The sequence below is a fragment of the Canis lupus genome, chromosome 10 (assembly GCF_048164855.1).
Source record: "Canis lupus baileyi chromosome 10, mCanLup2.hap1, whole genome shotgun sequence".
In the NCBI taxonomy this organism is placed as follows: domain Eukaryota; kingdom Metazoa; phylum Chordata; class Mammalia; order Carnivora; family Canidae; genus Canis; species Canis lupus.
Genome location: NC_132847.1, coordinates 2,676,687 through 2,700,500, shown reverse-complemented (window position 1 = coordinate 2,700,500; position 23,814 = coordinate 2,676,687). Strand labels below are relative to the sequence as shown.

The following is a 23,814-nucleotide window of genomic DNA, read 5'->3' as shown; positions in this document are numbered from 1 at the left end:
GGAGAAGATGGGTCAGCCTGACCTCAGATCAGCCAGACTGCCCGTGCTCTGTAGTCTTGTTAGCTGTCTGTACACCTGTGCCTTGTTACACCCACGTCACAGACTGGGACACTGAGACACAGAGTGGGAAGCTTACTTGACCGATATCACATAGCCTCAGAAGAGCTTTCTTTTCCAACTGCCTTTACTTTGAGCATAGTCTCTTCCCTGCCCCTAAGTCCACTCTGCTAGCAGAGCCACACTGATTTCTGCCATGACTTTCCAAACCCGGTCGGTGGCTACTGAAGGACTTCTTCAGTGTGTTTTGGAATCACTTTGAGTTTCGTACATCTTTGATCAGAATAGATGGTGAGGACAAGCAAACACAGCCTGGGTTAGCTGTGGGGGATGGGGGGGGGTCTGACGCCTGCCTGTGCCCGGCCCTGGGGAGGAACAGGAGTGCTGTGAGGCTGTCTTGTAAGAGGGGTCATGTGAGTCTCTACAGCTATTCTAGTGGATGGATCCCAATTAAATGTGAACAAGTCATCACCAGGAGTTGGCTCCAAAGCAAGTGGACTCCTGTCCCTCTGGAATCATCCCTGACTCTGACTAGCAGGTGTTGGAGGCAGGCAGGAGAATTTCCACCCTTTCAGGGGTTTTGGGAGAGACGGTAGGGAGCTTTTTGGGTCCGGGGAACCCAGCCTTGGAAATGTCTGTTCAAGGGGGGCTCTGAATGGGCTTACCTGGTTCATTTTGGGAAGATCCTTAATGGTCTCCTTCTGAACCTCTTTCTCTTTGGCCCACATGCGAAGGTAGTGCCGATAGTCGGGAGGGCTGGTCCCCTTCTCCTCTGTGAGTTGGGAGAAAAAAGATCTGTCAAGTCAGAGACAGAGCTGGGGCCAGGAGCAGGCAGTGAGTGGGTTTGGGGGCTGTCTGGCATGGGGTTACTGGGGCCCGCTTACAAAACACCCCAGTATCTGGGGAGGTGGTGATGGGAAGAGCACCCAGATGTCTCCCCTGAGTTATTACACTAAAGTAGGTTTGAAAGGACATGGAGGTTGATGAGAGGGTGGCAGGAGAGGGACAGGCTGGGCTCCTAGAGGGAGGTGGGGGTGGGTTGGTATTCACAGCTAGGAGAGTCAGGTCTGGGGCTGAGAGGGGCTTCCTCTGGCAGCAGAGGCCGTGTTTGCCATTTCCCTGGGAGGGAGGCCTGCACAGACCCCATCAACCCGGGATGTGCGTGAGCACTGGCCACACTGGTCTGCCTGTACCTCCTCTCTTTTCTTGGACGTCCTCATTTCTGCTTCCCTCTTGCTCTTCCTGCTGCAGTGCTTCTGGACAACCGAAAAAAGGGGAAAGTACACAGAGAACATTCTTGTGTTACAACCGCAAACCACGGAGGCCTGTGAGCAGATGGGTCTGTTCTCCCGTAGAAGCCCTGCGCTGATGCTTTGCACCTGGTTACAGGGACCCAAAGTGCCACCAAACCCTCCTGCCTCTCTGCCAAAGGATTACAAGCCTCGGCCCGCGGTGTTGAAGTGAATAACATACGCACGGTAGGGAGAAAAAGCCTGAGGACTAATTTCTGTAGTTTCTGTTAGAAAGGGTCAAACTGAAGGCAGTCCTGATGATCACTTCGACCCACACCTGACTGCCGCACTGATGAAGAATTTTATGGACTTGAATTCTGTGCCAGGTACTGGGTTTCTTACAGCTGCACACTTGCTGGAGTTGGCCTGCACCGTGTGTCCTCTGGGGACAACGAACATGGGGCCCAGCAGGCTGCCCAGTTTTCCCAGACCTTGGGCCGGTAGGGCCACTGGGGGACCTCTAGTGGTGGTAGCACCCTGGGCTGTGCAGTGGCGGGGAAGGGCGCACCTCTCTGGGCTCAGGCTCTCTGCTGCAGAGGGGAGACTCGCCATCTGGGGCTACGTGGGGTCCAGGCATAGGGCTCTCCCCCACTAGTCCCTGGCCTTAATGGGAAGCCACTGGGAAGAGCCTCAAGTGTCCCTGATTTTCCCAGATTCTGAGTGTAAGAGAAAAGCATCTGCTTCTTCAGTTTGTGCCCCTGAAATCAAGGCCCTCAAGCTTCCTATCAAGTTCCAATCCAGCCTTTTGACATGGCCAGCAGAACCGCCTCGCGTATGCTTGATATGTTTTCTCTCTTGGGTGTATGTTGTCCTTGGTGTGTGTTATCTGCCACAAGAACTTACAGGCTGGGGGTTTGGTCAGTTTTGTAAGGACTTTATATACTACCAGCTCCGCTGCCAGACCCAGGCCCAGAATGCCCCATCACCCTGCATCGAATGTCCCCAATGGGCTTTACACGTAGCCCAAGAATGTCTTCAAAAAGGCATGACAGATGTATTTGCCTGTAATGGAAGAGCCATGCCGACCACGAGAACACTTTACAGGGAAAGCATCCACCTCCACCTCCACCAGAACCATTTGACACTGTTGTCATGATGGCGTCTGGACTTTTTCCCATGAGTGTGACATGGAATGCTGACACTCCTGTGCGATGCCCACTGTGCCATGTGTCTGCATTTACTACCTGCTCCCCGCTGACAAGCACAGAAACTGCTTCTCTCCTCCCTGGTAAGCTGCGGCTTGCTCTTGGGTCCTCCTCAGGACTCATTCACACAGGAGGCATCCCTGGGACCAAGTATGTCCAGACCCCCTGACCATGCAGGGGGTGGGGGTGGGGTGTTAGGTAGACGCAGCCCAGCATGAAGCAGGTGCCCCTGCCCCCCAAGGACTGACCTTGAGCCTCCCAGGGCAGGAAAAGGTCCAGATCTGAGGCCAGAGGAGATGCTGGGAGAGCACAGGAAGAGCGCAGAAGAGAGGGAGGGAGAGGCCAAGGTCCAGGAAGGAGGCAGAGACAAGAGAAACAGGAGTGAGAACACCCCCGGAGGCCCTTCCACAGAGAGGCAGTGGCCGTCCCCCTGACACAGCACACTCCCCAAGCCCACAGCACGACTGCACAGCTGCAGGGCCCCAGGCCACGCACGGCCCCCAGGACAGCAGTGCTCACCTTCAGAGGAGCTGTCCTTGGTGAAGTAATGGGTTGCTTCCAGGGCCGACTCGGCCTCCTCCGGGCTCAGGGCTATGCTCAGAAAGAAAGGCGAGTGAGGGCAGGAGAACACAATGGGACTCACCAGAGCATACCTCCCGAGTCCTGGCTCCCTGCGTGGCCTGCCTCACCACTACTGTCAGGGCCCATGGTGCAGTGTGGGGTCACAGGGGTAATGATGACCACTGACCCTGGGTATTGTTCCTTCCCTGACTTTTACGTTGTGCTTACAAATGTCATACATACCCCATCAAAAAGCCCGGTGAGTGCAGCTGGGGGTCCAGGGAGTGGCCTGCCTTCTTCCTGCCCTGATGGTGTGAGGCACAGCATCCTTTAGGGACGAGGTCCCCCAGGACACATGCAGGGATCAGCCACACACAATGGACTTATTCACTTTATGCATCTTGTGCCTATTCTACACCTTTGGTACATTTTTTGTGATTAGGTCGTCCCCAGGATTTCGGATCCATGTGGTTCTGGGTGGGGGGCTATTCTCCCCAGTGCAAGCGGCGGGGCGGGGGGTTTGCGCTGACAGGGGTTGAATAGGTGGCACTTGGGGGAGGCGCAGGGTGTGGGGCCTGGGTGAGGCAGGGCAGACAGATGTGGCTGGGAGTTGGTGAAGGAGCCCCATGTGCCCTCACCTGTAGAAGTGCAGCCCAGTGGGGTCTGCCCAACACAGGCCCTGCCCTGAGCAGAGCTGGAGGTGGTTGGTACCCACCTTCCCTAGAGGCATCCCTGAGGCCACTGTTCTTTGTTGAATTACGGGGGGAAAATGAGCTACAGGTGAGAACACCTACATCAAGGCCTGGGTATTCCGGTTCTGGCTGCACAGAACCACCTCGGGGAGCTTTAAAACTGCATTCCAGGCCAGTCAAGTGACAGCCTCTGGGGTGCGCACAGCACCAGTGGTCAAAAAACCATTCCACCCACTTGGAGGCAGCCGCTGACCTGGGGGCAGTTCGAGAACAGCAGCAGGGACCCAGGGCAGCTCCACCCCTGAGCAGAGCACCCAGGGGTAGAATTCTCACCTAAGTCTCAGTTTCTCCCTATGAAAAGGAGATCACGTCATCTTAGAGAACTCTCTGTGTGGCTACCCTGGCTGGGCAGGGTGAGCTGGGCCCACACGGCGGAAAACCCACAGACCAAGGGATCCAGCCTGTCTGAAGGTCAGCTGCCAGTCACTCTTCACCCCCAACCCTGCAGCCTCTCAGTGTCTCCAGGAAGTACAGGTACAGTGTAGAGAAGCCAGGGGAGAATGGGCCCTGCTCATGACTGCACAAAAGGGCTACCCAGGCCATTTGGAGGGCCTCGGGGGTTCCCCCAAGCTGACCTCCGGGGATAAACAGGAGCTGCCCTGTGCTCCACCTGGGTCCCCACCCTCAGCCAGGCTTAGTCCTCTGAAACGTGCCTCTTAGGTTACGTCCCTGCCCAAGGGCTCTGGCCTCCTCCCACTAGGCTGCCTGAGGCCCACCCAGCACCTCATGGAGGCCTGCGCCTTGGGGCGCTGCAGCCCTAGCTCTGAATGCGAGAGGCCCATGGCAGTGAGTGGGAGACGAGGCTCTCACCTGGGGGCAGGTGCAACTTGTAGAGTGCCTTGAGCTTCTCTGTCAGGTCCCCATGGTACATCCCACCTGTAGTGGAAGGCAATCCACACTGGAGCCCATCCCCTTCCAATGGGTTCTGGTGTGTTCCTCCTCATAGCCTCTCTCTTGGAGAGGTCCCTGGAGTGAGCCCCAGGCCTCCCACCCACCCCTGAGCTCTGCCCTTCTCAGTGTTGGCAGACCCACCCTGAGCAGCCCCGACCTGAGGAGGGGAAGGTGGAGAGGAGGACCCCACAGGATCCCCATGTGTTCCCAGTGGGAAAGCTGCCCTTTCCCTATTAAGGCTCCTGCTGCAGTGGGAGCAGCTGATTGGGCTGGCATGCGGAGGCTACTCACTCATCCCAGTCACAAACTCCTTAAAGTTGATCAGAGAGTCCTTGTTTTCGTCCAGGAGCCGGAACATGCGTCCTGCCAACACTGGCGTGTGGGTGCCACAGGCCCAGGGTGTCAGGCTGGCAAAGAGTTCCCGGAACTGGCCTGCATCAATGCGATACTGCTCCAGGTAGGGCAGGCTGGGGTCCCGACGCACGGCTGTGGGGCGGCCACTCCCCCAGTATTGACTTGCCAGGTGCTTGGCCTGCTGGGGGCACAGCCCAGTGAGACAGCCAGGCCTCCCAGTCCCCGTGGCGTTAGGACAGCCAGGCTGGTTAGTGTGTCCTTCCTCCTCCTCTGAGTCCTAGAATCCCAGGGTGGGGAGCACTGGGCCAGATTCAGCATGTCCTAGAACCTCCCACACTGGTACCATCAGCCTCTGATGTTTACAGACACGGGAGCTGAGACACAGCCCTAGGGTTGCTGGCCGCTGTTGGCCGCTGCTGGCCCCAGCAGGTGAGAGGCCCTGACTGCGCTGTTCTGACCACAAGGCTCAGGTCTGGGTGCCAAACCAGAGGCAGACAGGAACCGACAAGAACGGAAAAGGCAGTGTGGACTTTACTGTTTCGGCCTGCTTGTCACCCCTTTCCCCCTTCTTCTTCTAACAATATCTGAAATTTTTTGGAGCGCCCCTTCTGTCCCACCCTCAGGCTACGGGGTGGGTGCAGGGCCTAGATTTGGCTTAACAATAAACACCCCCCTGTTCCCATAGCATCTGAGTTAAGTCCAACAATTAACCCTGGACTTTTTGTTAAAACCACTTGGAAAGAAAAGGCTCTTTCCACTGAGAGAACAGGACAACCCTGGAACTGCTGATGACATTCCTGCCATTCTGGTAGGAAGAGAAGTCCAGAGGACATCTGAGGTAGGAAGCTTGGCAGGATGTTTAAGCACCTGGATCTAGCCAAGACTGAAGCTGTGAATTCCTAAACTATCTAGTAACATGAGCCAAGGAATTCCCTCTTGTGTAAACTAACTTGATTGGATTTTCTGCCACTTAAGAAAATGTCTAAGGCAGCCTAAGCTGCCTGAAGGATTAAATTCTACCATGTGAGGTTGGTGGTACCTGCATCTGAGGATGCTTTTAAATCAACTTCTCCTCTGGCAGCAGGTTGCTGCACTGAGGACTCACATAGTGGACGAGGATAGGGTACTGGGCCTGCCCTTGCTCTTGGCTATCACCTTAAACACCATGTAAAGGTCCTCCAGTTCTTCAATTGAGAAACCGATGTCCCCAGGTATAGCTCGGACCTAGGAGAGAGAAACCACATGTATGGATGGATTCTTGAGTTCTAGGTCTTTAAGAGAGTCCCCATGTGGACAAAGGCTAACACGGACCAGCTGACCAAGCACATGGTGACAGTCCATTCAGGAAAGGACATGTGGACCTCCCTGCTTACCCATCCTGCTACACAGTCCACACTGCCTAGGTTCCTTCCTGGTCAGGGCTCGGGGGGCCTTCCTGCCCTGAGCCCCAGTCAGGGACCTGGGGTGAGGGGGAATCATTTAGTGACTGCTGTCTTGCTCCTTGGAAGGCATCCTAGAACTTCCCAGTAAATTCTCTCTCCGGAGTTGGGGAGGACAAAAGCTTGTGGTAGAGGCACAGTGGGCTGGGTGGGTGGAGGGGCAGAGGCAAAGCCAGGCTGGTGGGCTCAGCCCAAGGCAGAGTGACGTGTGGCCGTCAGGTCCTGGGGTGTCAGAGAAGCTTTGCAGTGACCAGCCCAAGAGCAGCAAACAGTGAATGGGCCTCGCCCACTTACTCAAAATCACACCTTCACTCCCAGACTCCAGTATTGCACAAGGCAGCACTAGGGGGCGCTCTGCAGGCCACCCAGGTCACCCTCCCCAAACCCCAACCCCGCCGCCAGCCAACCTGCGGCAGGCCACCGGAGGCCAGCCCCATCCATACCACGCTCCTCTTGGCCGTGTCCTCCAAGGACTGGATCACTTTCAGCCTCTGTTTAAACCGCATCTGTTCGATGTCTTCGGCCCTCAGGCTGCTGAATTTCTACAGGCCAGAGGTAATTCAGTGAGGAAGGCAGAACCACGGAGCAGAGAACTGCCCCCTCCCACCCCGGCCACAGCCACCCACACCCACACACCCAGATGGGGCAGGCTGGCCAGACAGCCCCACAGGGTGCTGACCTCATACGACACCTTCAGGAGGTCGAAAATGTCCACTTCTGCTGGAGGGTCATCTCCACTAGTCAACAGGGCATGGAGGTGTGGAATAGGAGGAGAAACACTCTGCTTGTTGACCACATTATCCAGATATCTGGAAGGATTAAAGCAACCCCACTATCAATAGGGATGTCCTAATAGTGATGTGGAGGGACCTAATCTGCCTAGACCCCCAGTCAATAAATGAGTGTGCCAAGGACAGAGCATCCTCCAGGAGGGCAGGAGATGAGGCCTGGACTCTGCAGGGGCAGAGGACAGAGGTGTGCCCCAGACAGTGCCCTGGCAAATCAGGGATCCCCCTGGAGGTAGCAGAGAGGCCTTGCCCCTCATGAGGCCTGAGCATGAATTCTAGGAAGCCAGGGTGTCCTCTGGGGGTTCCCTGACCCTACCATATCAGGAGAGAAAGGTCTGTCCCAGTTGGAGGGATAACATGGTCCTGGGCAGGCTCAGAGGACAGGTGGCAGTACCTATGGCAGTCCTGGTGGCTAGGAGTGTTCCAGGCTGGGGTAATACCCACACATGGCCAGCAGGACTGTACAGGGCTCAGAGCCTGGGCCTGTGTGAGGCCAGGGCAGGGTGGGGGTCTTGTATGTAAGGGGCTTGAAGGCCAGGCTGGGGGACTTGGCTCCTTTGCCCAGAGAACCACTAGGGCCATGGGGAGTCACAGGGTCAGATTCTGATCAGAATAAGCTCTATGGGATGCTGCTGGCAGGAACAGGGAAAGCTGTGATGAAGCAGCAAGGGCCCAGGGTGGGGAGGGTACTGTGGACCAATACCAAGGCAATGGGGGTGGTGGAAGGAGGCTGCATCCCAGAGTCTGCGAGGATGGGATGTGGAGACTGAGGGCGGAGGTGGCAGCCAGGATGACAGGGAGGTATCAGCCCATCCAGCTGTCAGAGCAAGCCCAGCACAGGCCCCTTTATCTAGGTGATGGTGAGAGGGAGTGATGTTGCTGAGCTGGGGACGGCACAGTCGGAACTGCTCTGAGAGAAGAGTAGATATACAGCCCTTGCTAGAGGCTGGAGGCTGTGCTGCTCCAGCCACCTTTTGCCCCCTGGGTGCTTTAGTCCAGCATGCTCTGGCCCATCACCCATTTACTCTGCTCCCAGAGCTATCACTACCTGGGGCCATTTTGTCTCCCCGCAGAAAGGAGGTTCTCTCCTGCCTCCCTGGAGTGTGCTTGCTGGGAGGAGTGCCCACGGCTGGTGAGGGGCTGAGCTCTGCCACCCGTGGGGGGTGCTGGTCAGCAATCTGGCTCCCTCACCTGCCCAAGACGGTCATGGCTTCACCCTCGTCGCTGCAGCCCAGCAGCTGCTCTGTGTTGGCATCCAGGATGGCCAGAGCCACCTGCAGGATCACCTTGATGCCCTCATAGAAGAAGCAGTCAACAATGACCACAGAGCTCTCAAAAGGCATGACGCTGAGGAAGAGGGTCAGGAACCAGGAGAGAGAGATGCTGGAGATCACTCCCAGGTCCTGCATTTTCTCAGAGAGCTGGGGTAGGAAGTCTCTCGTGAGCTCCTCAAAGATGCCTTGGTCCACGAGGGCCCCTAGGGAGAGGACAAAGGCGTGTGAAGGGTCAGCACATGCTTCTGGCTCAGGTCCTGAGTGCAGTGCAAGGAAGCCCACCTGATGATCCCTTGCCAGCTCCGCTTACATGGAGGGCTGGGGTGGGGGGTGTGTGGTGGAGAAAATAAGAAACAAAAACGCTACAGCTTCCAAAAACTACTAGGTGAAAAGAAGAGCTGATTTCACTGTGCTTGGATATGCTTTTGGGGAAATCCAAATTTCTCCCTTCTAGAAGTGTCGAAAGTAAACAGGAACCTTGGTGGCTGTTGTTTGTCCTGGCCTGAAGCTTGTGAACAGATGTGATTATGAAAGGAGCCTAAGAGGGGAGATGCCCAAAACCAAATGGTAGGGGTAGGACATCTTTGAATAGCTGACTTAATTACAGGTCATTAAATACATTGGCCAGTGCATTTCCACTTAACACAGACTCTACTGGCTGTGCTTCACAGTAGATAAGGCTGGGTAGTAGGGACACAGGGATGTAAGAGCTGCTTGGGCTGTGAGGCTGGAAATCTCGAGAGTCAGATAGATGAGAATGTAGGCCCCAGGCTGGCTTCTAAAGGCCACTGAATGTGTAGCATCTTCTGTCACTGCCAGCACCCACTAACAGGCTGCGTAAAGTCTGAGCAAGGTGGCTGGGGGATCTGTGTTTGGTTCTCCACGTTCTAGCTGTGTGGTGATTTTTCGGCCTCCTTATCTACCTGTGGAATGGGAACCGTGACTGTCTTTGGCCTGCTTCACATCCGTAAGGCCCCTGAGAGCTCAGAGTGTGTGCTGGGTGTAGAGCCCAACACAGGGAGGCCCGACACCCCCAGGGGGAGCCGCGGGGCCTCAGGCACTCACCTACCACCCTGGTATTGTAATAGTCAGGCAGCATGCGTTCACAGAGGGCCACCAGCAGCCAGAAGGCCTCCTCCTCATTGCCATAGAGCAGGAGCACCGAGGTGACAATGTTCATGGCCTGTGGGCACAGAGATAGCAAGGGGAGGCTCCCTAACCTACCCCCAAGGGCTCACTCCACAAGCAAGTCCAACAACGGCAAAATATCCCACCCAATTCCAGACAATTTGCCAAAAGGCCATTTGTAGGAAATCAGTTTGACAAAACCCATCATCAGATCCCTCAGATCCAGCCAGTGGGGCACTTGGAAAGCTGAGGAGGAGATGAGCATGGGGCTCTTCTTCAGAGTGGTTTCTGGTGTGGGGGCTGAGATGCAGGACCAGGCGGATGTGTAAGTGAGTCCTGCGTGACAGCCAATAGCAAGGCTCATAAGAAAAAGAGCTTTGGGGCACCTGGGTGGCTCAGTGGTTGAGTGTCTGCCTTCTGCTTAGGGAGTGATCCTGGGGTACTGGGATTGAGTCCTGCATCGGGCTCCCGGTAGGGAGCCTGCTTCTCCGTCTGCCTATGTCTCTGCCTCTCTCTCTGTGTCTCTCATGAATAAACAAAAAAAGGCTTTGAAGGTGGAAATGCTCTTAAGACTTCTCTAAAGCCAGCACACTAACTTTCCCTGCACTGATAACTCGTCATGCAGAACAGTGGCCGTACCGAGGGTGGCCTTGAAGGGGGTGGCCTGCTGCTCTGAAATCCAGATGCAGTCTCAGGCAAGTAGAAAGCCATCTGTCTGGGCCGGGTAGGGGGGGAGGAGGTGGTGAAATGTCACTGGATGTAAAACCTAATGCTACTGGAAATGCAAATTGAAAGCATGATAAAGAGGCCCCTCTCGCTATTAGGTTAGCTATCATCCAAAGACAAGAAAACAAGGCAGCGAGGATATGGAGGAAGTGGAACCCCTGCGCATGCATTGCTTGTGGGAATGTACAATGGTGCTGTGCCTGTGGAAAGCAATATGGCAATTTCAAAAAAAAAAATAAAATTAAAGGTTGAATTGCCATAGGATCCAGCAATTTCAGTCCTGGGTACAGACTCAAAAGAAATGCAAGTAGAGACAGGAACAGATGCTGCACGTGCGTGCTCATGGCAGTGCTATTCACAAGAGCCAGAAGGCAGAAGCCGTGCAGGCGCCCCGCTGAAGGCAAACAGGTGCACAAGGTATGGTTTGTACACAGAATGGAATATGCTTTAGCCTTGAGAGAAATCCTGACATGTGCCATGATGGGAATGAGCCCTGAGGCCCTTGGACTAATGAATAAGCCAGTCACAGAGATAAATACTGGGGGACATGAGGTTCTCAGAGCAGGCAAGTTGAGAGAGATGGAAAGTAGAAGTGGGAGTAGCAGGGGAGTTGTTTAATGGGGACAGAATTTCCGTTTTGTGAGATGAGAATTCTGGAGGTGGACCGTGGGGATGGCTGCACGACCATTCATGTCATGCCATACCCTAGCATGCTATGGTTATTTTACCAGACGCACTAGGCAATCAAAGGCTCCAGGCCCCAGTTCAGGAGGCAGTACAGGCCAAGGGGCAAAGTGAGTGGTGGATATCATTTCTCGTTACACCTCTCTGTGGTCAGGCTTTGCCAGGGGGAACGGGGCACCATCAACTCAGGCCTCTGTTGAGTGAGCCGCCAGTGCGAGATGCGGTCTCCAGGCTCGGCTAACCCCCTTTACCTGACAGTAGCCGATGGTGGGGTTTCGGAAGGCATAGGCAGTCAGCACCCGCCGGAGGGCAGCAATCCCGAGCTCATTCTGGAAGGCAGGGTGCTCGGGCATAGAGCGGTGGAGATCTCGCTCTATCTCCTCCGTGGCCAGGCTGTACTTCCCTGTGGACTTCTCTACCAGGTTGGCGTAGTAGCCGGGGTGAGTCACCATCTCATTCCAGGCCCCTGTGGAGACACAGCTGGCAGCTGTCTTTCCTCCTCCCCTCCTTTTGGGACTTTGGGGACAGTGAAGGGGCAGGCTGGAGATGTCAGAGAAGTGAGACCCTCAAGTCTAGGAGGAGGTGTGAGGCAAAGGTTCCTTGGTGACTGCTCCTGGAAGGGGTCGCCCACCAAAGTTTGAAGGGCTTTCTTGTGAAACTGTCCACATGGCCAAAGGCATGCATGTTGTCAGAGCCTGTCCCGAGGAAAGGATACCTTGGGGGCCCCTTCTTTCTACTCATTGCAACTGGGAAGGTACCATCTGGGTGACAGAGCCCCGCCCTTGAGGTCTGCACCCCAGGACAGTGGCCCACCCTGGCATGGGCCCCTCACAGCTGAAGGCCCCATTCTGGCCTTGTAAAGGGCTGGCAGCTCCAGGCCAGCCTGGGGTCAGTGGAGTTCTCACACAGAGGCCCTGGGGTGCTGGGCCAAAGCCCAGGCAACTCACCAGAGAAGAGAAGCCACAGCTCCCCGCGGAGGCTCTCGGGGATGCCTTTCAGCACCAGCTCCCGTGTTTTGGCTGTGCGGTACATGCACACACCACGTCCATACTCAAAGAAGTGAATGTTCCACGACTCTTCTTTCATCTTCTCCTTGGCCTGGGGGAGAAGCAAGCAGGGTCTGGGAATGTGTGCCGGGGCCCACCTCCATCTACACTGCACGTTTACAGGGGCCCAGGCTGGGCGGAGCAGGGCACCACCCCCAGGGCATCAGAGAAACGAGCACCCGAGCAGAGGCCAGGAGCCTGGGGTGACTGGTCCTGCCGAGCAGATCATGCAGGATGCCCCTGTCCTTGGACACTGCCCTTTGCAGGCCTGAAGACCTGAGGTGGTGTGTGGGCAGGGAGCCACAGGCTGGCCCTGGCCTCCTCCCAGGCCTAGGTGTGCTGATGGGGTCCGTGCTCTGGGCTTACCCCCCTGGCCCCCAGGTCCTCCATGGGTGAGTTCCCCTGGAAGAGTTTAAGCAGACCCTGGGAGGCGGTCGGTGCCTCCTGTATGCTGGAGCTTTGGCGGCTGCCAAGGGGTGTGGTGGGGCTGGCAAGCTGATCTGACGTCTCTGGAGGTGTCGGGGAGGGCTGAAAAATACAACACAGAAGGGAATGTACCCAGTGAGTGAACCAGCATGGAGGTATCTGGTCTGGCCCAGTACCCCTACTTCCTCTCTGGCTGGCTGGCCACTTAACACGTTCTTCCCTTCACCAACCCACTCAGACTGGCTGGTCTCTTGGGGATGGGACCAGAGGCCCATGCTGCCAGGTCCTCCCTCAGTGATGTCAGGGCCAGGAGACCCTGGGTCTGCCTGGTGGTGCCAACAGCTCCCCAGTCACAGGAGGCTGTGGCTCAGGTAGGGACTCTCAGGAAAGAGCAGCAGGCCCCGCAGAGCCCAAGTGCAGAGCCCCAGAGTGGAGCAGAGGCAGGCAACACTGGAGCCTGATGGCCTGGCCTGCTCTGGCCTGATGGCCTGCCCTGGCCTTTCCAGATGGACAGAATCCTAACTGAGGTAATCTGTGTCCTGCGGGAGCCCTGATGACTGCCGGGCCAGGGAAGGAGCCCTCTCCTGTCCTCTCTCCCCCAGGCAACCTGACCACTGTGCCCTCAAGGGCCCTTCAAGGAAGGAGCTCCAGACGGCTGGCTGTTGCCCCAAAAACTCAAGTTTCTGTCTTCCTCTGGTCCACGTGTCTGGTATGTGGTGCACCCTGTCGTGGCCTCATGACCTCTTGGCTCTGGACACTCATCTCAGTTCAACGCTGGATGCTCCTTGACAGTGTGGTGTGGCCTCCAGCCAGAACTGAGTGTATGAGGAAGGGTCCCCACCTATAGACCAGCCCTGCCATGGGCTATCTCCCCCGCCTCAGGGTAGCAGTCTAGGCACCTGCTTTCCCACCACACGGATGGCCAAAAGCCAAGAGAAATGGGTCCCAGAATGGTTCTGGGAACGTGCCGGGGTAGGGGGACAATATGGGGCTGGCAGAAGGGAAGGGAGGAATCAGAGACGAGGGTCTGCAGGGCAGCCCTGGCTTTCAGGGCTCTTCCCCTGGTTTTCTGAAACCCCTCCCCCTAGCAAACCCATCTCTTCAGGGAAGCACTGACAGGGTGCCTGTGGACATTCAGACACAGTGTGGGTGACACCTGACATCTGCCCCCTGCTTTTTGCCTGTCTCTGTGACCTGACTTCCAGGTGAGCTTACCCTGTCCTCTGGCCCAAGGTTGGCAGGGGGTACAGAGCAGGCCCCCATTCTGTCTGTTCCCCCCTCAGCTCCCTCCTCGAGTACCCACCGGCAGGAACAGCACTGTTCTCAGGTGGACGCCAGTCACTGGCTCCCCAGAATCCACTTCCCCTTCTGCCAGCACTCCCTATTTTTCTGTGGGGGCACATTTCTCTCTGATCTTGGCCTCACACTCTAGGAGCTCCACTGAGAACCAGGAAGACAGCCCTGGTCTGATTAGCTTTTCCTACCCCTGGGGTTAGGGAGGGGTTGGACGTACTATGTCACCCAGTTGCCACCAAGGAAATGCAGGGGTGACTCTGCAGGGAATGCTGGAATGAGCCAAGGAGGATGCAGAGGCTGCCACCAGCACCCCGGTACCACACACCTCCTGGGACAGCGCCCCCTCGGCAAGAAGCCCAGTCTGGTGGGGATGATGGGAGGCCGACTGCGTGGACTTCTTGGCCTATGGGCCAGTAAGCTATGCTATGCCTGTTGCTCCAGTCTGGGTCCTGTCATCTCTGATCCTGTGCCCTCCCTGCCCTAGGCCCTGGTCCCATCCTCCAAGGGGCAGGGGCACTGGATGGCTTCCTGCAGGACCTCACCTTCTCTGCGTTCCTGGTAAGAGAACGCTTTTCTTGGCTGTGGTGATAGTTTCACAGGGAATACATGTTACACCCTCCAAACTGTATTCTTTGAATATATATGGCATACTGCTTATGTCAATCTAACCTCAGAGATGCGGTTTTTAATAAAATGGGGAAAAAGAAAGAAAAAAAGGAAGAGAGCTCTGCTAGGTCCCATCCACCATCCATCATCCCTCTGCCCCTGGGGGATGTTTCAGAAGTGGATTTTGGGTCCACTATGATAAATTTTCATGACAAACTGCTCAATCCACGGGTACAACCCCAGCCCAGACCGATATACAGATTCTGCTTCCTGCCTGAGGATCCCCAAAAGGGACCAGGACACAAATGGACTTGTGAGCACAAATGGCTTGTGAGGCCAGAGAGCACCTCAGAGAATCAAACTGTCAGTGCCGGAGATGGATATGGACTCTAGGATGTGGCCTGGGTGACATGCATCTGAGACAGTGAGCTCATGGGCCACCTTGCCTGGGGGTCCTGCACTTCCCAGGGCCAGTTCCTTCGGTTCTTGCAGGAACCTCCCATTCTTTCATGTCAAACCTCCCAAACCACCTGCCCACCTCACTTCCTGCTGAAGAGGACCTTTGGCTTCCTGTTTGAGCGAGCCAGGGGAACAAGCTGAGGCCCATCACAGCCACAACAATTGGCCAGGTTCCCTGTATTTGTGGCCTCGCAGGACAGGTCCAGTCCCTCCATTCTGGCCCCCAATCCCACCCTTCCACCTCCAGGACCTTCCTTGGGCCACTGCCTACTCCGCTGACTGGATCAGGATCAAGCCACGCCATCCCTATAAGCCTACTTCTTGCTGCCACTGGGCAGCGCTCACACGTCTTGCTCCCTGAGCTACACATCCACGTTGGACCCGTGTGCTTTAGAGAATATGTGCTCAACTTCAACTGAAAAGTGAGCCCTGTTCTTCTCGGTTGACCTTTATACAATTCTCAATGTATCCTTTTCTCCTCAAGTTTTTTCCTCAGTTTGTCGGGAAGTGTTCTAATATCTAGTCCTATGTTCTAGATAATGGTCTCGAACCTAATATCTAGTACCCTGTGGATTCCCTCCCCTGGGCAATACTGAAATCAGGGAGTAAGCCTTCTCTCCCTCTGCCTGTTTTTCCTGCCAACATACAGGGATACACTTTCACTCTCCGTTAAGGAGGCAATTGGTGAGCTTATTCTGCTTTTTATGTCTTCTCTTTTTGTTTTGTGTGGCTTTTTAAAAAGATCTATCTATCTATCTATCTATCTATCTATCTATCTATTTATGACACAGAGGCAGAGACTTAGGCAGAGGGAGAAGCAGGCTCCATGCAAGGAGCCTGATGTGGGACTTGATTCCAGAACCCTGAGATCATGACCTGAGCCGAAGGCAGATGCTTAACAGACTACCTCAGAGAATCTGAAACTTTTGTGTATTGTTTTTTCTAAACCTTTACTGAGTCCTATCAACTCTCTTTTCTGTTGCCTGGTCACTTTGTTTCTGAGTTTTGTTTTTAAGATTATTTATTTATTAATTTGAGAGAAAGAGTGAGTGAGAGAGAGCACAAACCAGGGTAAGAGGCAGAAGAAGGAAAGGCAGGCTCTCCACTGAGCAGGGAGCCCAATGTGGGGCTCGATCCCAGGACCTTGAGATCATGACCTGAGCTGAAGGCAGATGCTCAACTGACTGAGCCACCCAGGCGCCAGTTTGAGTTTTCTAAAAAATTTTATTTATATAATTCTTTAGTAGTTCCTATAATTTCTCTAATCTTTTTAGATCATTTTGAAATATTAGGGTACAGGTCTCATCTGCTTTGGGGGATACTGTTCTGATGTGTGGAAGGTCACTTGGTTTGCGTTTTTCCCCCAGTGATACCTTTGTATAGGGTGTGATCATAATCTTGTGTTGCTCATGTTTGAACGATGTGAATCCTTCTGTACTTTAGGAGGATGATGTACGTGTTGGGGAGATGTGGGTCAGGGGAACTTTCTGCACTGAACATTTGTGGGTTCTGTCTTCTGCTGTATCTCTCTGTATAGTTCCCTCCCCTCAGGACTTACTGATTTGTCTCCTCTAGTGTCTGAAGCTTCTGTCTTGTTTACCACACCCACCTCAGGCCCCGTCGGGGTTCCTGCCCTGTTCAGTCCTAGGTCTTATTTTCCTCAGGGAGGGAGGGCTCTTTCCTTTTGGGGTTGTAGTGGGTGTTTCAGATCCTTAGGGGAGTGGGCCGCCCTAGAGCATCTGATCTTCCTTCACCTATTTGTGGATTCCTGTGGTTATGTTGTGTTGGCTCAACACAACATAAGTGGAGCCTGAGAAATCTCCCCAAGTCACTGGTTGTACCTCAACATCACTTGCTGAGGCCTTTGTTCAGTGGGCAGTCTCACTCGGGGGTGTGGGAGGTATTCTGTGGTGGTTTCTTTTCTTTTCTTTTTTCTTTAAAGATTTTATTTATTTATTCATGATAGACACAGAGAGAGAGAGAGAGAGAGAGAGGCAGAGACACAGGCAGAGGGAGAAGCAGGCATCATACAAAGAGCCTGACGTGGGACTCGATCCCGGGTCTCCAGGATCACGCCCTGGGCTGCAGGCGGCGCTAAACCGCTGTGCCACCGGGGCTGCCCTCTGTGGTGGTTTCTGGCCAATTCCTTGGCTCAGGTCATGATCTCAGGGTTGTGAGACTGAGTCCTGCGCTGGGCTCCATCTCCCTTTCTCTCTCTCTCCTTCTGCCCTCACTTCCCCACTAGCACTCTCTCTTAAAAAAAAAAAAAAAAGGTGAACTGATAAACAAATATGGTATACACATACAATGGGATATTATTCAGCCTTAAAAAGGAAGGAAATCCTGACACATGCTACCAAGAGGACGAACCTTGAGGACATTATACTAATAAAATCACAAAATGACAAATACCCTATAATTCTTCTTCTATGAGGCCCCTAGAGCAGTCAGATTCATAGAAACAGAAAGAGGAGTGGTGGTTCTCAGGGGCAGTGAGGAGGGGAATGGGGAGTTGATATTTCAGTTCTGTAAGATGGGAAGAGTTCTGGGGATGGGTGGTGATGGTTGCAAAACATGTGCATGGACTTCGTGCCACTGAGCAGTACACTTCAAAAAGGCTAAGATGGTGAATTTTAGGTTATGTGCCTTTCACCACAATTTTTAAAAAAATGCACTTCTCACGAGTTCCACTGCTCCTATCCTCAACCAAGGCTCTATTGTTCCATGTCCTGATTATTTTTCCAGCCTTCTAACTCCTGTCTGCCTCTACTCTTGCAGCTCTCTAGTCCAGCACTAAGAGAAACAGAATGAGAGGCGCATTTGGAATTTAACATGTTCTAGCAGCCACGTTAAAAACGTGAGCGAGAAGAGAAAAAAAAGAAAAAAAAAAAAAGCGTGAGAGAGCGACTCCTGGTGGCTCAGTGGTTGAGCGTCTGCCTTTGGCTCAGGGCATGATCCCGGGGTCCTGGGATCAAGTCCCACATCAGGCTCCTTGCAAGAAGCCTGCTTCTCCCTCTGCCTGTGTCTCTGCCTCTCTCTCTGTGTGTCTCTCATGAATAAATAAATGAAATCTTTAAAAAAAAAAGTGAGAAAAATTGGTGAGATTAGTCTTAACCACACATTTTATTTAATCTAATATAGCCAATGTATGATTATTTCAAAGTTATTGAGATCTTTTACATTCTCTTTTTTCATAGTAAATCTTCAACCTCTGGTGCAGAGTTTATGGCACATTTCAGTTTGGCATAGCCACATTTTCAAGTGCTCGGTAGCTTCGTCTGGCTTCTGTACTGAGCGGCCAGAGTAATTCTATTAAAACATGTGCAGATCCTCTGTTCAGAACTCTCGAATGGCTTCTCATCTCACTCAGAGTCAAAGCTAAAGTGCTTACAAGGCTTCCAGGCTTCCTCTCTAACCTCATCTTCTACCTTGGTCTTCACTTGCCTTTGTAGCCTCTGTGAAGCCTGATCCTACCTCTGGACCTTTGCACCTGCTATTCCTTGTACTTCCAACACCCTTTGCCCAGATACTTCATGGCCATGAAGTCAAGCCAAGAAGTCTCCTTACTTCTTTCAAGCTTCTGCTTAAATGCCACAGGATCAGAGCCTCTCCTATCCCCCTGGTTCCCTTATCCTGATTTACTTTTATCCATTGATCTTATCATCACCTGCCATATCTCAGATGTTTGCTTATTGTCTGGCTCTCTCACTAGAATATAAATTCTGTCTAATCTGTTCACTGCTCTATTCCCAGGGCCTGGGATAACATCTGGCATCTAATGGAAAGGCAATAAAAATATGTTGTGGGGGGGGGGTGCATGGGTGGCTCAGTCGGTTAAGCATCTGATTCCTGGTTTTGGCTCAGGTCATGATCTCAGGATTGTGGGATCAAGCCCTGCCTTGGGCTCCTTGCTCAGTGGGGAGTTTGTTTGTCCCTCTCTCTCTGCTCCACACCCTGCTCACACTTTGGCTCCTTCTAAATAAATAAGTTAATTAATTTAAAAAATCTTTTAAAAAACAAAACAAAACTCAAAAACCATGTTGGGTGAACAGTGAACATTTAGAAGGGGCCCGGGGTCTGTGCTTACTCTGGCCTGGCAGGCCCTGTCATTTGTGGTGTTGGGCCTCATAAGGGCAGCTCAAAATTCTTGCTTATATCCCTTTTCATGCAACCCAACCTCACTCTCTCCTGAAATCCAGATCAAGCCCAACTTCCTCTAAGAAACCTTTTAAAATGTCTCCAATGAATAGATCCTGTCTGGTTCCTTCCCATCCATTCCTTACCTACTAATAACTTACTGAGCATCAATTGTGGGGGTGGAAAATAGAAAGGCCTCTGTGGGCCAGACCAGGCAGGGCTCTGGGGAGCTGGAGGGCATGTGCCACCACCAGGCTCCAAGGTCACCCAATGGGAATGTGGGCCCTATAATGCCAGGGCTGCTGCTTTTTCCAGAGACGCCAGATACTGGATTTTTATATGGACTCTTCTAATCATGGAGTGTTTTCACAAACTCAGATTCTTGTCATACCAGGAAGTGATCAAATATGGCCAGGGTTGTGTCAAAAGGACTCAAGTGCCTACCTCAATAGGCTCCCTCTAGACAGGATGGATGAAGGTAATGACTGCCATGGACTGAAACATATCAAGCTGCCAAAATCTGTGAATTCATAATTATACTACGAAATAAACATAACAAATGACTCGATCACATCTGGAGAAATCCAGCTCATTGTTTTAACAACTGGTGAATAGAAGCAAGGATAAAAGATTTCCTCTGCCTTTCCTATGTGAACTGTTCCTCAGGTAGCTAAGTAGATGATGGACGTTTTTTTTTTTTGTTTTGTTTTGTTTTTAAGATTTAATTTATTTATTCATGAGAGACACAGAGAGAGAGAGAGAGGCAGAGACACAGGCAGAGGGAGAAGCAGGCTCCATGCAGGGAGCCTGACGTGGGACTCGATCCCGGGTCTCCAGGATCAGGCCCTGGGCTGAAGGTGGTGCTAAACCGCTGAGTCCTCCGGGCTGCCCAGGGGGGTTTCTTTCTAGGGATGTATCCCAGCTCACAAAGATGATGGAGTGGGGGTTTCTTTCTAGGGATGTATCCTGTCTCACAAACAGAAGGAATGACAGCAGTAGAGTGCCACCGCCTTGCAATCCCTGATGAATTACCGGATCAACACAGGGACCAGTAACAACACATGACAAGATGACTGGGTGTTGACTATGGCTCCTGGTGTTAACCTAGCTCCTCAATCCTGCCTCCAGGTAGACCTGCCCCCTAAACATACAAACAACTGAACCTGACTCTGACCTGGGTCTCCCTCTTCACCGACCAGCTTACAGGAGACAGGGGACAGAGGAACAGAGTAAAAGCCTCCAGAGGGATGCTATAAGGCTACCAGCCTGTGAGATACTCTACAGCACAAATGACCCAGTTCCTTCAGCAAAATACTACAAGAAGAGAGATGGAGCAGACATTTACAGATAAAAAGGAATTTAGGAGATATCAATGTGTACTTCAGTGTCAACATGCAAATGGTAAAACGTATGTCTGCATTTGGGGAGATGTGAATCCAAGTACAGTTGACCATTGAGCAACAGGTTCTGAGTGTGCAGGCTCACTACACATGACTCTTTAGGATAAATACAGTAAATATATTTCCCTTTTCTCATGATCTTCTTAATGACATTTTCTCTTATGTTATTGTAAGAATGTGGTATATGGTACATGTAACATATATACATTAATCAACTGTTTATGCTTATCAATAAGGCTTCCAGCCCACAGGAGGCTATTAGTAGTTAAGTTTTGGAGGAGTCAAAAGTTCTACAAGGATTTTTGACTATGTGCAGTGTCAGCGCCCTAACCCTTGCATTGTTCAAAGGTCAACTGTATTGGATATTAAGGAATTACTGTCAATTTTGTTGGTGTAATGATGATACTGAAGTTAAGTCTCTAAAAAGGAAATCTTCCCCTCCTACACACACACACACACACACACACACACACACACACACACAAAACCCCAAAAACAAAACTTAAAAAAAAGAGGAAGTTTTTCCCTGTAAAAATCCCTGGAAGATTAAAGATCGACCAGAGAAATACCAATAAGTAAACCCAAGCTGGACAGACCAGATGAGGCTGTCTGGTCCAGCCAGAGAAAGTTTCTTATATGGAATGGGGCTAGAGGCAGGTGGGTTATACTGGGGAGGTGTGGTGGGGTGCAGAAGGGCCTGTTAGCTCAGGTAGCACATGTGTGGCTGGGACACCCAAGTCAGGCTACGTGAGGCTCTCGTCCTGCACCCTGGGGGGACCTCCCACCTGAGGCCCATAGCAGGCACCCTGAGGTCAGGCTCCTGCATCAAGGCTGAGAGCCGCCTGGGCTTTTCTCCTGGCCCTGACTGCTGCCACCACCCCACTGCTCTCTCACCTCTGGGGCCGGGTCCGCAGTGCTGGCTTTCCTTCCCCCTCCGTGGCCACCTGGCTGCTTGGATGGCATTTTCTGGAGGAAGTCAGAGATCCTCTGCACTAAGAAATCACGGTCCTTCAGGTTGGCGAACAGGAAAGTCATTTTGCTCTTGGTGCTGATGGACAGAGGGCTGGGCAGGACACTGGAGCTGTCAGCTTTCTCAACAATGGTCACCTGGGAAGGTAAATGAAGCACTGGGCGTCAGCATCTGGTGATGGAAATCTGACTGGTTCTGTGCCTGGGAGGGCCCAGTGAGCTCACATGGCTCTCCTCTGGCCGGGGGGAAGGTGCTAGGCCCTGCTGTGCTCCTGTGTTGACCTACTATGTGTTGCTGTGGAGCTCTGAGCATGGTATGTGCCCGTGTGAGCCTCGTTTCGCCCTGCTGATGGGGCAGTGAGCACGACCACCATGAGGATGAAGAATGCCAGTACTCCTCCAGCTGCTGCATTTGGCTGCCTTGAGACGATCAGTTACTCTACCATCTAAAGCATGGTGAGCAGCCCTGCCGCACGCTATCCTAAGCACTGGCTCCCACAACACTTGCCAACAAGGTGCCTCCTGGGTCCGGCTCTGACCCGAGGTGTGTGGACGGTGGCATCGGTGTGGTTGGTGCAGAATGGGCTCTCAAGGGACACCTCTTACAGAGCCTGCGGCCCTGAGCAGGAGGGACAGTCAGCAGTGACCACAGGGGGAGCTAGGAGGCCACCAGGCTGTTTATTCTGATGGCACTTCCAGGGAGGCCAGCTACTGGAGCTGAGACCTGGTATGGTCAGGCCAGCAGCTGAGGCAGGGGTCAGGGCAGGGTTCCCAGCAAGCACCCTGAGGAGGGAATGGGATTGGCCTGACACACGAGGAAAGGGTAGAGAAGCTGGGGCAAGTATATATGTGTTATGGTGTGTGTGTGTGTGTGTGTGTGTGTGTATGCAAGCTCACGCATGGCTGGTATGTGTATGCATGTCTCTATGTGTGTAGATGCACGCGAGCATGTGTGTAGTATGTGTATGTGGATGAGTGTACATGTGTTTGCAGATGCATGTGAGCGTGTGTGTGGTGTGTGCACAGACGTGTGAGTGTGTGGTGTGTGTATATGTATATGTGGATTAGTGTATATGTGTATGTGTGCAGATGCACATGAGCATGTGTGTGTGTGTGCACACTTGTATGTACACACCTACATGTACATGAGTTAAGATCTAAGAAGGGGAGAGCAGTTCCCTGAAGGTCCCATAGGTCACAGCAGGCAGTTGGAGCTTCTTCTCATCCCCAATGCTGGAGGAGTCCGGGTGGGGCACTGACTACACTGATGGGCATTCTGAGGTCCACTGGCTGCCGTGGGGGGAGGGGCCTATAGGGCTTAGGTGTAGGCGGCACTTTTTGCAGTGTGGTAGCGCCGTGGAGAGAAAGAGCCGTGCTACAGTTGGAACGTGGGAACAAGGCCAGGTCAGGATCAAGGCCACCCCCTCTTTTCAGCAGAGCAGACAGACAGAAGGAATGCTGCTTCCCGAGGTGGCAATACGAAGAGCGCATTCGGGGAAGTAAAGTCAAGAGCCCGCTGGAGGTGGGCACGCAGCTTGCTCTGTGGGGGATGCCCTATGAAGGCCCCTGGCAGGCACACTAAGGATAGTTGGTGCCAGGTCAGCACCTCTGTCCTGACCAGCTGCCGAGTCAGTCCTATGCCTGGAGCCCGAGACAGTCCTGCTCCCCACCTCAGCCAGAGCTGTCTGCCATCAGAAACGTCAGGATCATCAGGAGAAAGAGCTGAGGCCTACGGAGACCTCTGCACCCTCCCCCCAGGCCTCGGACCCAGGACAAACTCAGAATCCAGCATGAACAGGGGTTACCTGAGCTCTCAGCCTGGAGCTTCTGGAGCTGTGGCTCTTTCGAGTCCTTTGCCTCTGACTTCCCTTGGGGAAACGAGGCAGCACACAGAACCCCCCTCACAGCTGTAGCTACAATTGGATGGCTTTGTGAATGCAGGGAGGTCTCGCTACTCTAGGTTGTTAATATAAATCAAGATACTGTGATTTAGGTTCTAACTTAAGAACCTCACTTTTCTTCACAGAGTCAAACAGCCAGTCTGCCCTGCTATGCCACTAGGAAAAGTAGGCCCGGGGGCCTGCTCTGACCCTGGTGGTGGGGGCAGTGGCGGGGGTGGGGAGGGGTGTTGGTTAGTGCTTTCCATCTCTCACGCTGTCCACACCCTTCACTGCAGGATAGGACAAATGGCCTTGCTTCCATCAGGCTCACTGTGGAAGCCTAAGAAACCTGAGAAAAAAATACCTTTGACAGGTGAGAGCTGACCCCCACCTGTGATGGGTGAGGGCTAACCCCCCCCCCCACCTGTGACAGGTAAGGGCTGTCCCCATCCCTGACAGGTGAGAGTGGACTTCCAGAGGCCCTGCTGGAGCCTGAATCACAGC

The 23,814-nt window shown here is 53.2% G+C and overlaps 1 protein-coding gene across 6 annotated transcripts in view; it reads right to left on the bottom strand.

The window, feature by feature from the left end:
- TBC1D9B (TBC1 domain family member 9B) overlaps positions 1–23,814 on the bottom strand; it is a 41,718-nt gene that overhangs the window by 2,308 nt on the left and 15,596 nt on the right. Inside the window, exons 7-21 of one of the 6 annotated variants that reach the window (XM_072840459.1) lie at positions 21,356–21,568; positions 12,504–12,665; positions 12,039–12,189; positions 11,343–11,557; positions 9,619–9,736; positions 8,471–8,756; positions 7,171–7,300; positions 6,935–7,033; positions 6,208–6,276; positions 4,990–5,230; positions 4,618–4,683; positions 3,014–3,085; positions 2,743–2,793; positions 1,251–1,313; positions 723–829 (exon numbers count right to left, since the gene is read on the bottom strand). In XM_072840459.1, coding sequence (XP_072696560.1) covers positions 723–829; positions 1,251–1,313; positions 2,743–2,793; positions 3,014–3,085; positions 4,618–4,683; positions 4,990–5,230; positions 6,208–6,276; positions 6,935–7,033; positions 7,171–7,300; positions 8,471–8,756; positions 9,619–9,736; positions 11,343–11,557; positions 12,039–12,189; positions 12,504–12,665; positions 21,356–21,568 — 2,043 coding nt within the window. The remainder of the gene's footprint in view (positions 1–722; positions 830–1,250; positions 1,314–2,742; positions 2,794–3,013; positions 3,086–4,617; positions 4,684–4,989; positions 5,231–6,207; positions 6,277–6,934; positions 7,034–7,170; positions 7,301–8,470; positions 8,757–9,618; positions 9,737–11,342; positions 11,558–12,038; positions 12,190–12,503; positions 12,666–21,355; positions 21,569–23,814) is intronic. The other 5 variants (XM_072840460.1, XM_072840463.1, XM_072840465.1 and 2 more) reach the window with 5 other exon arrangements.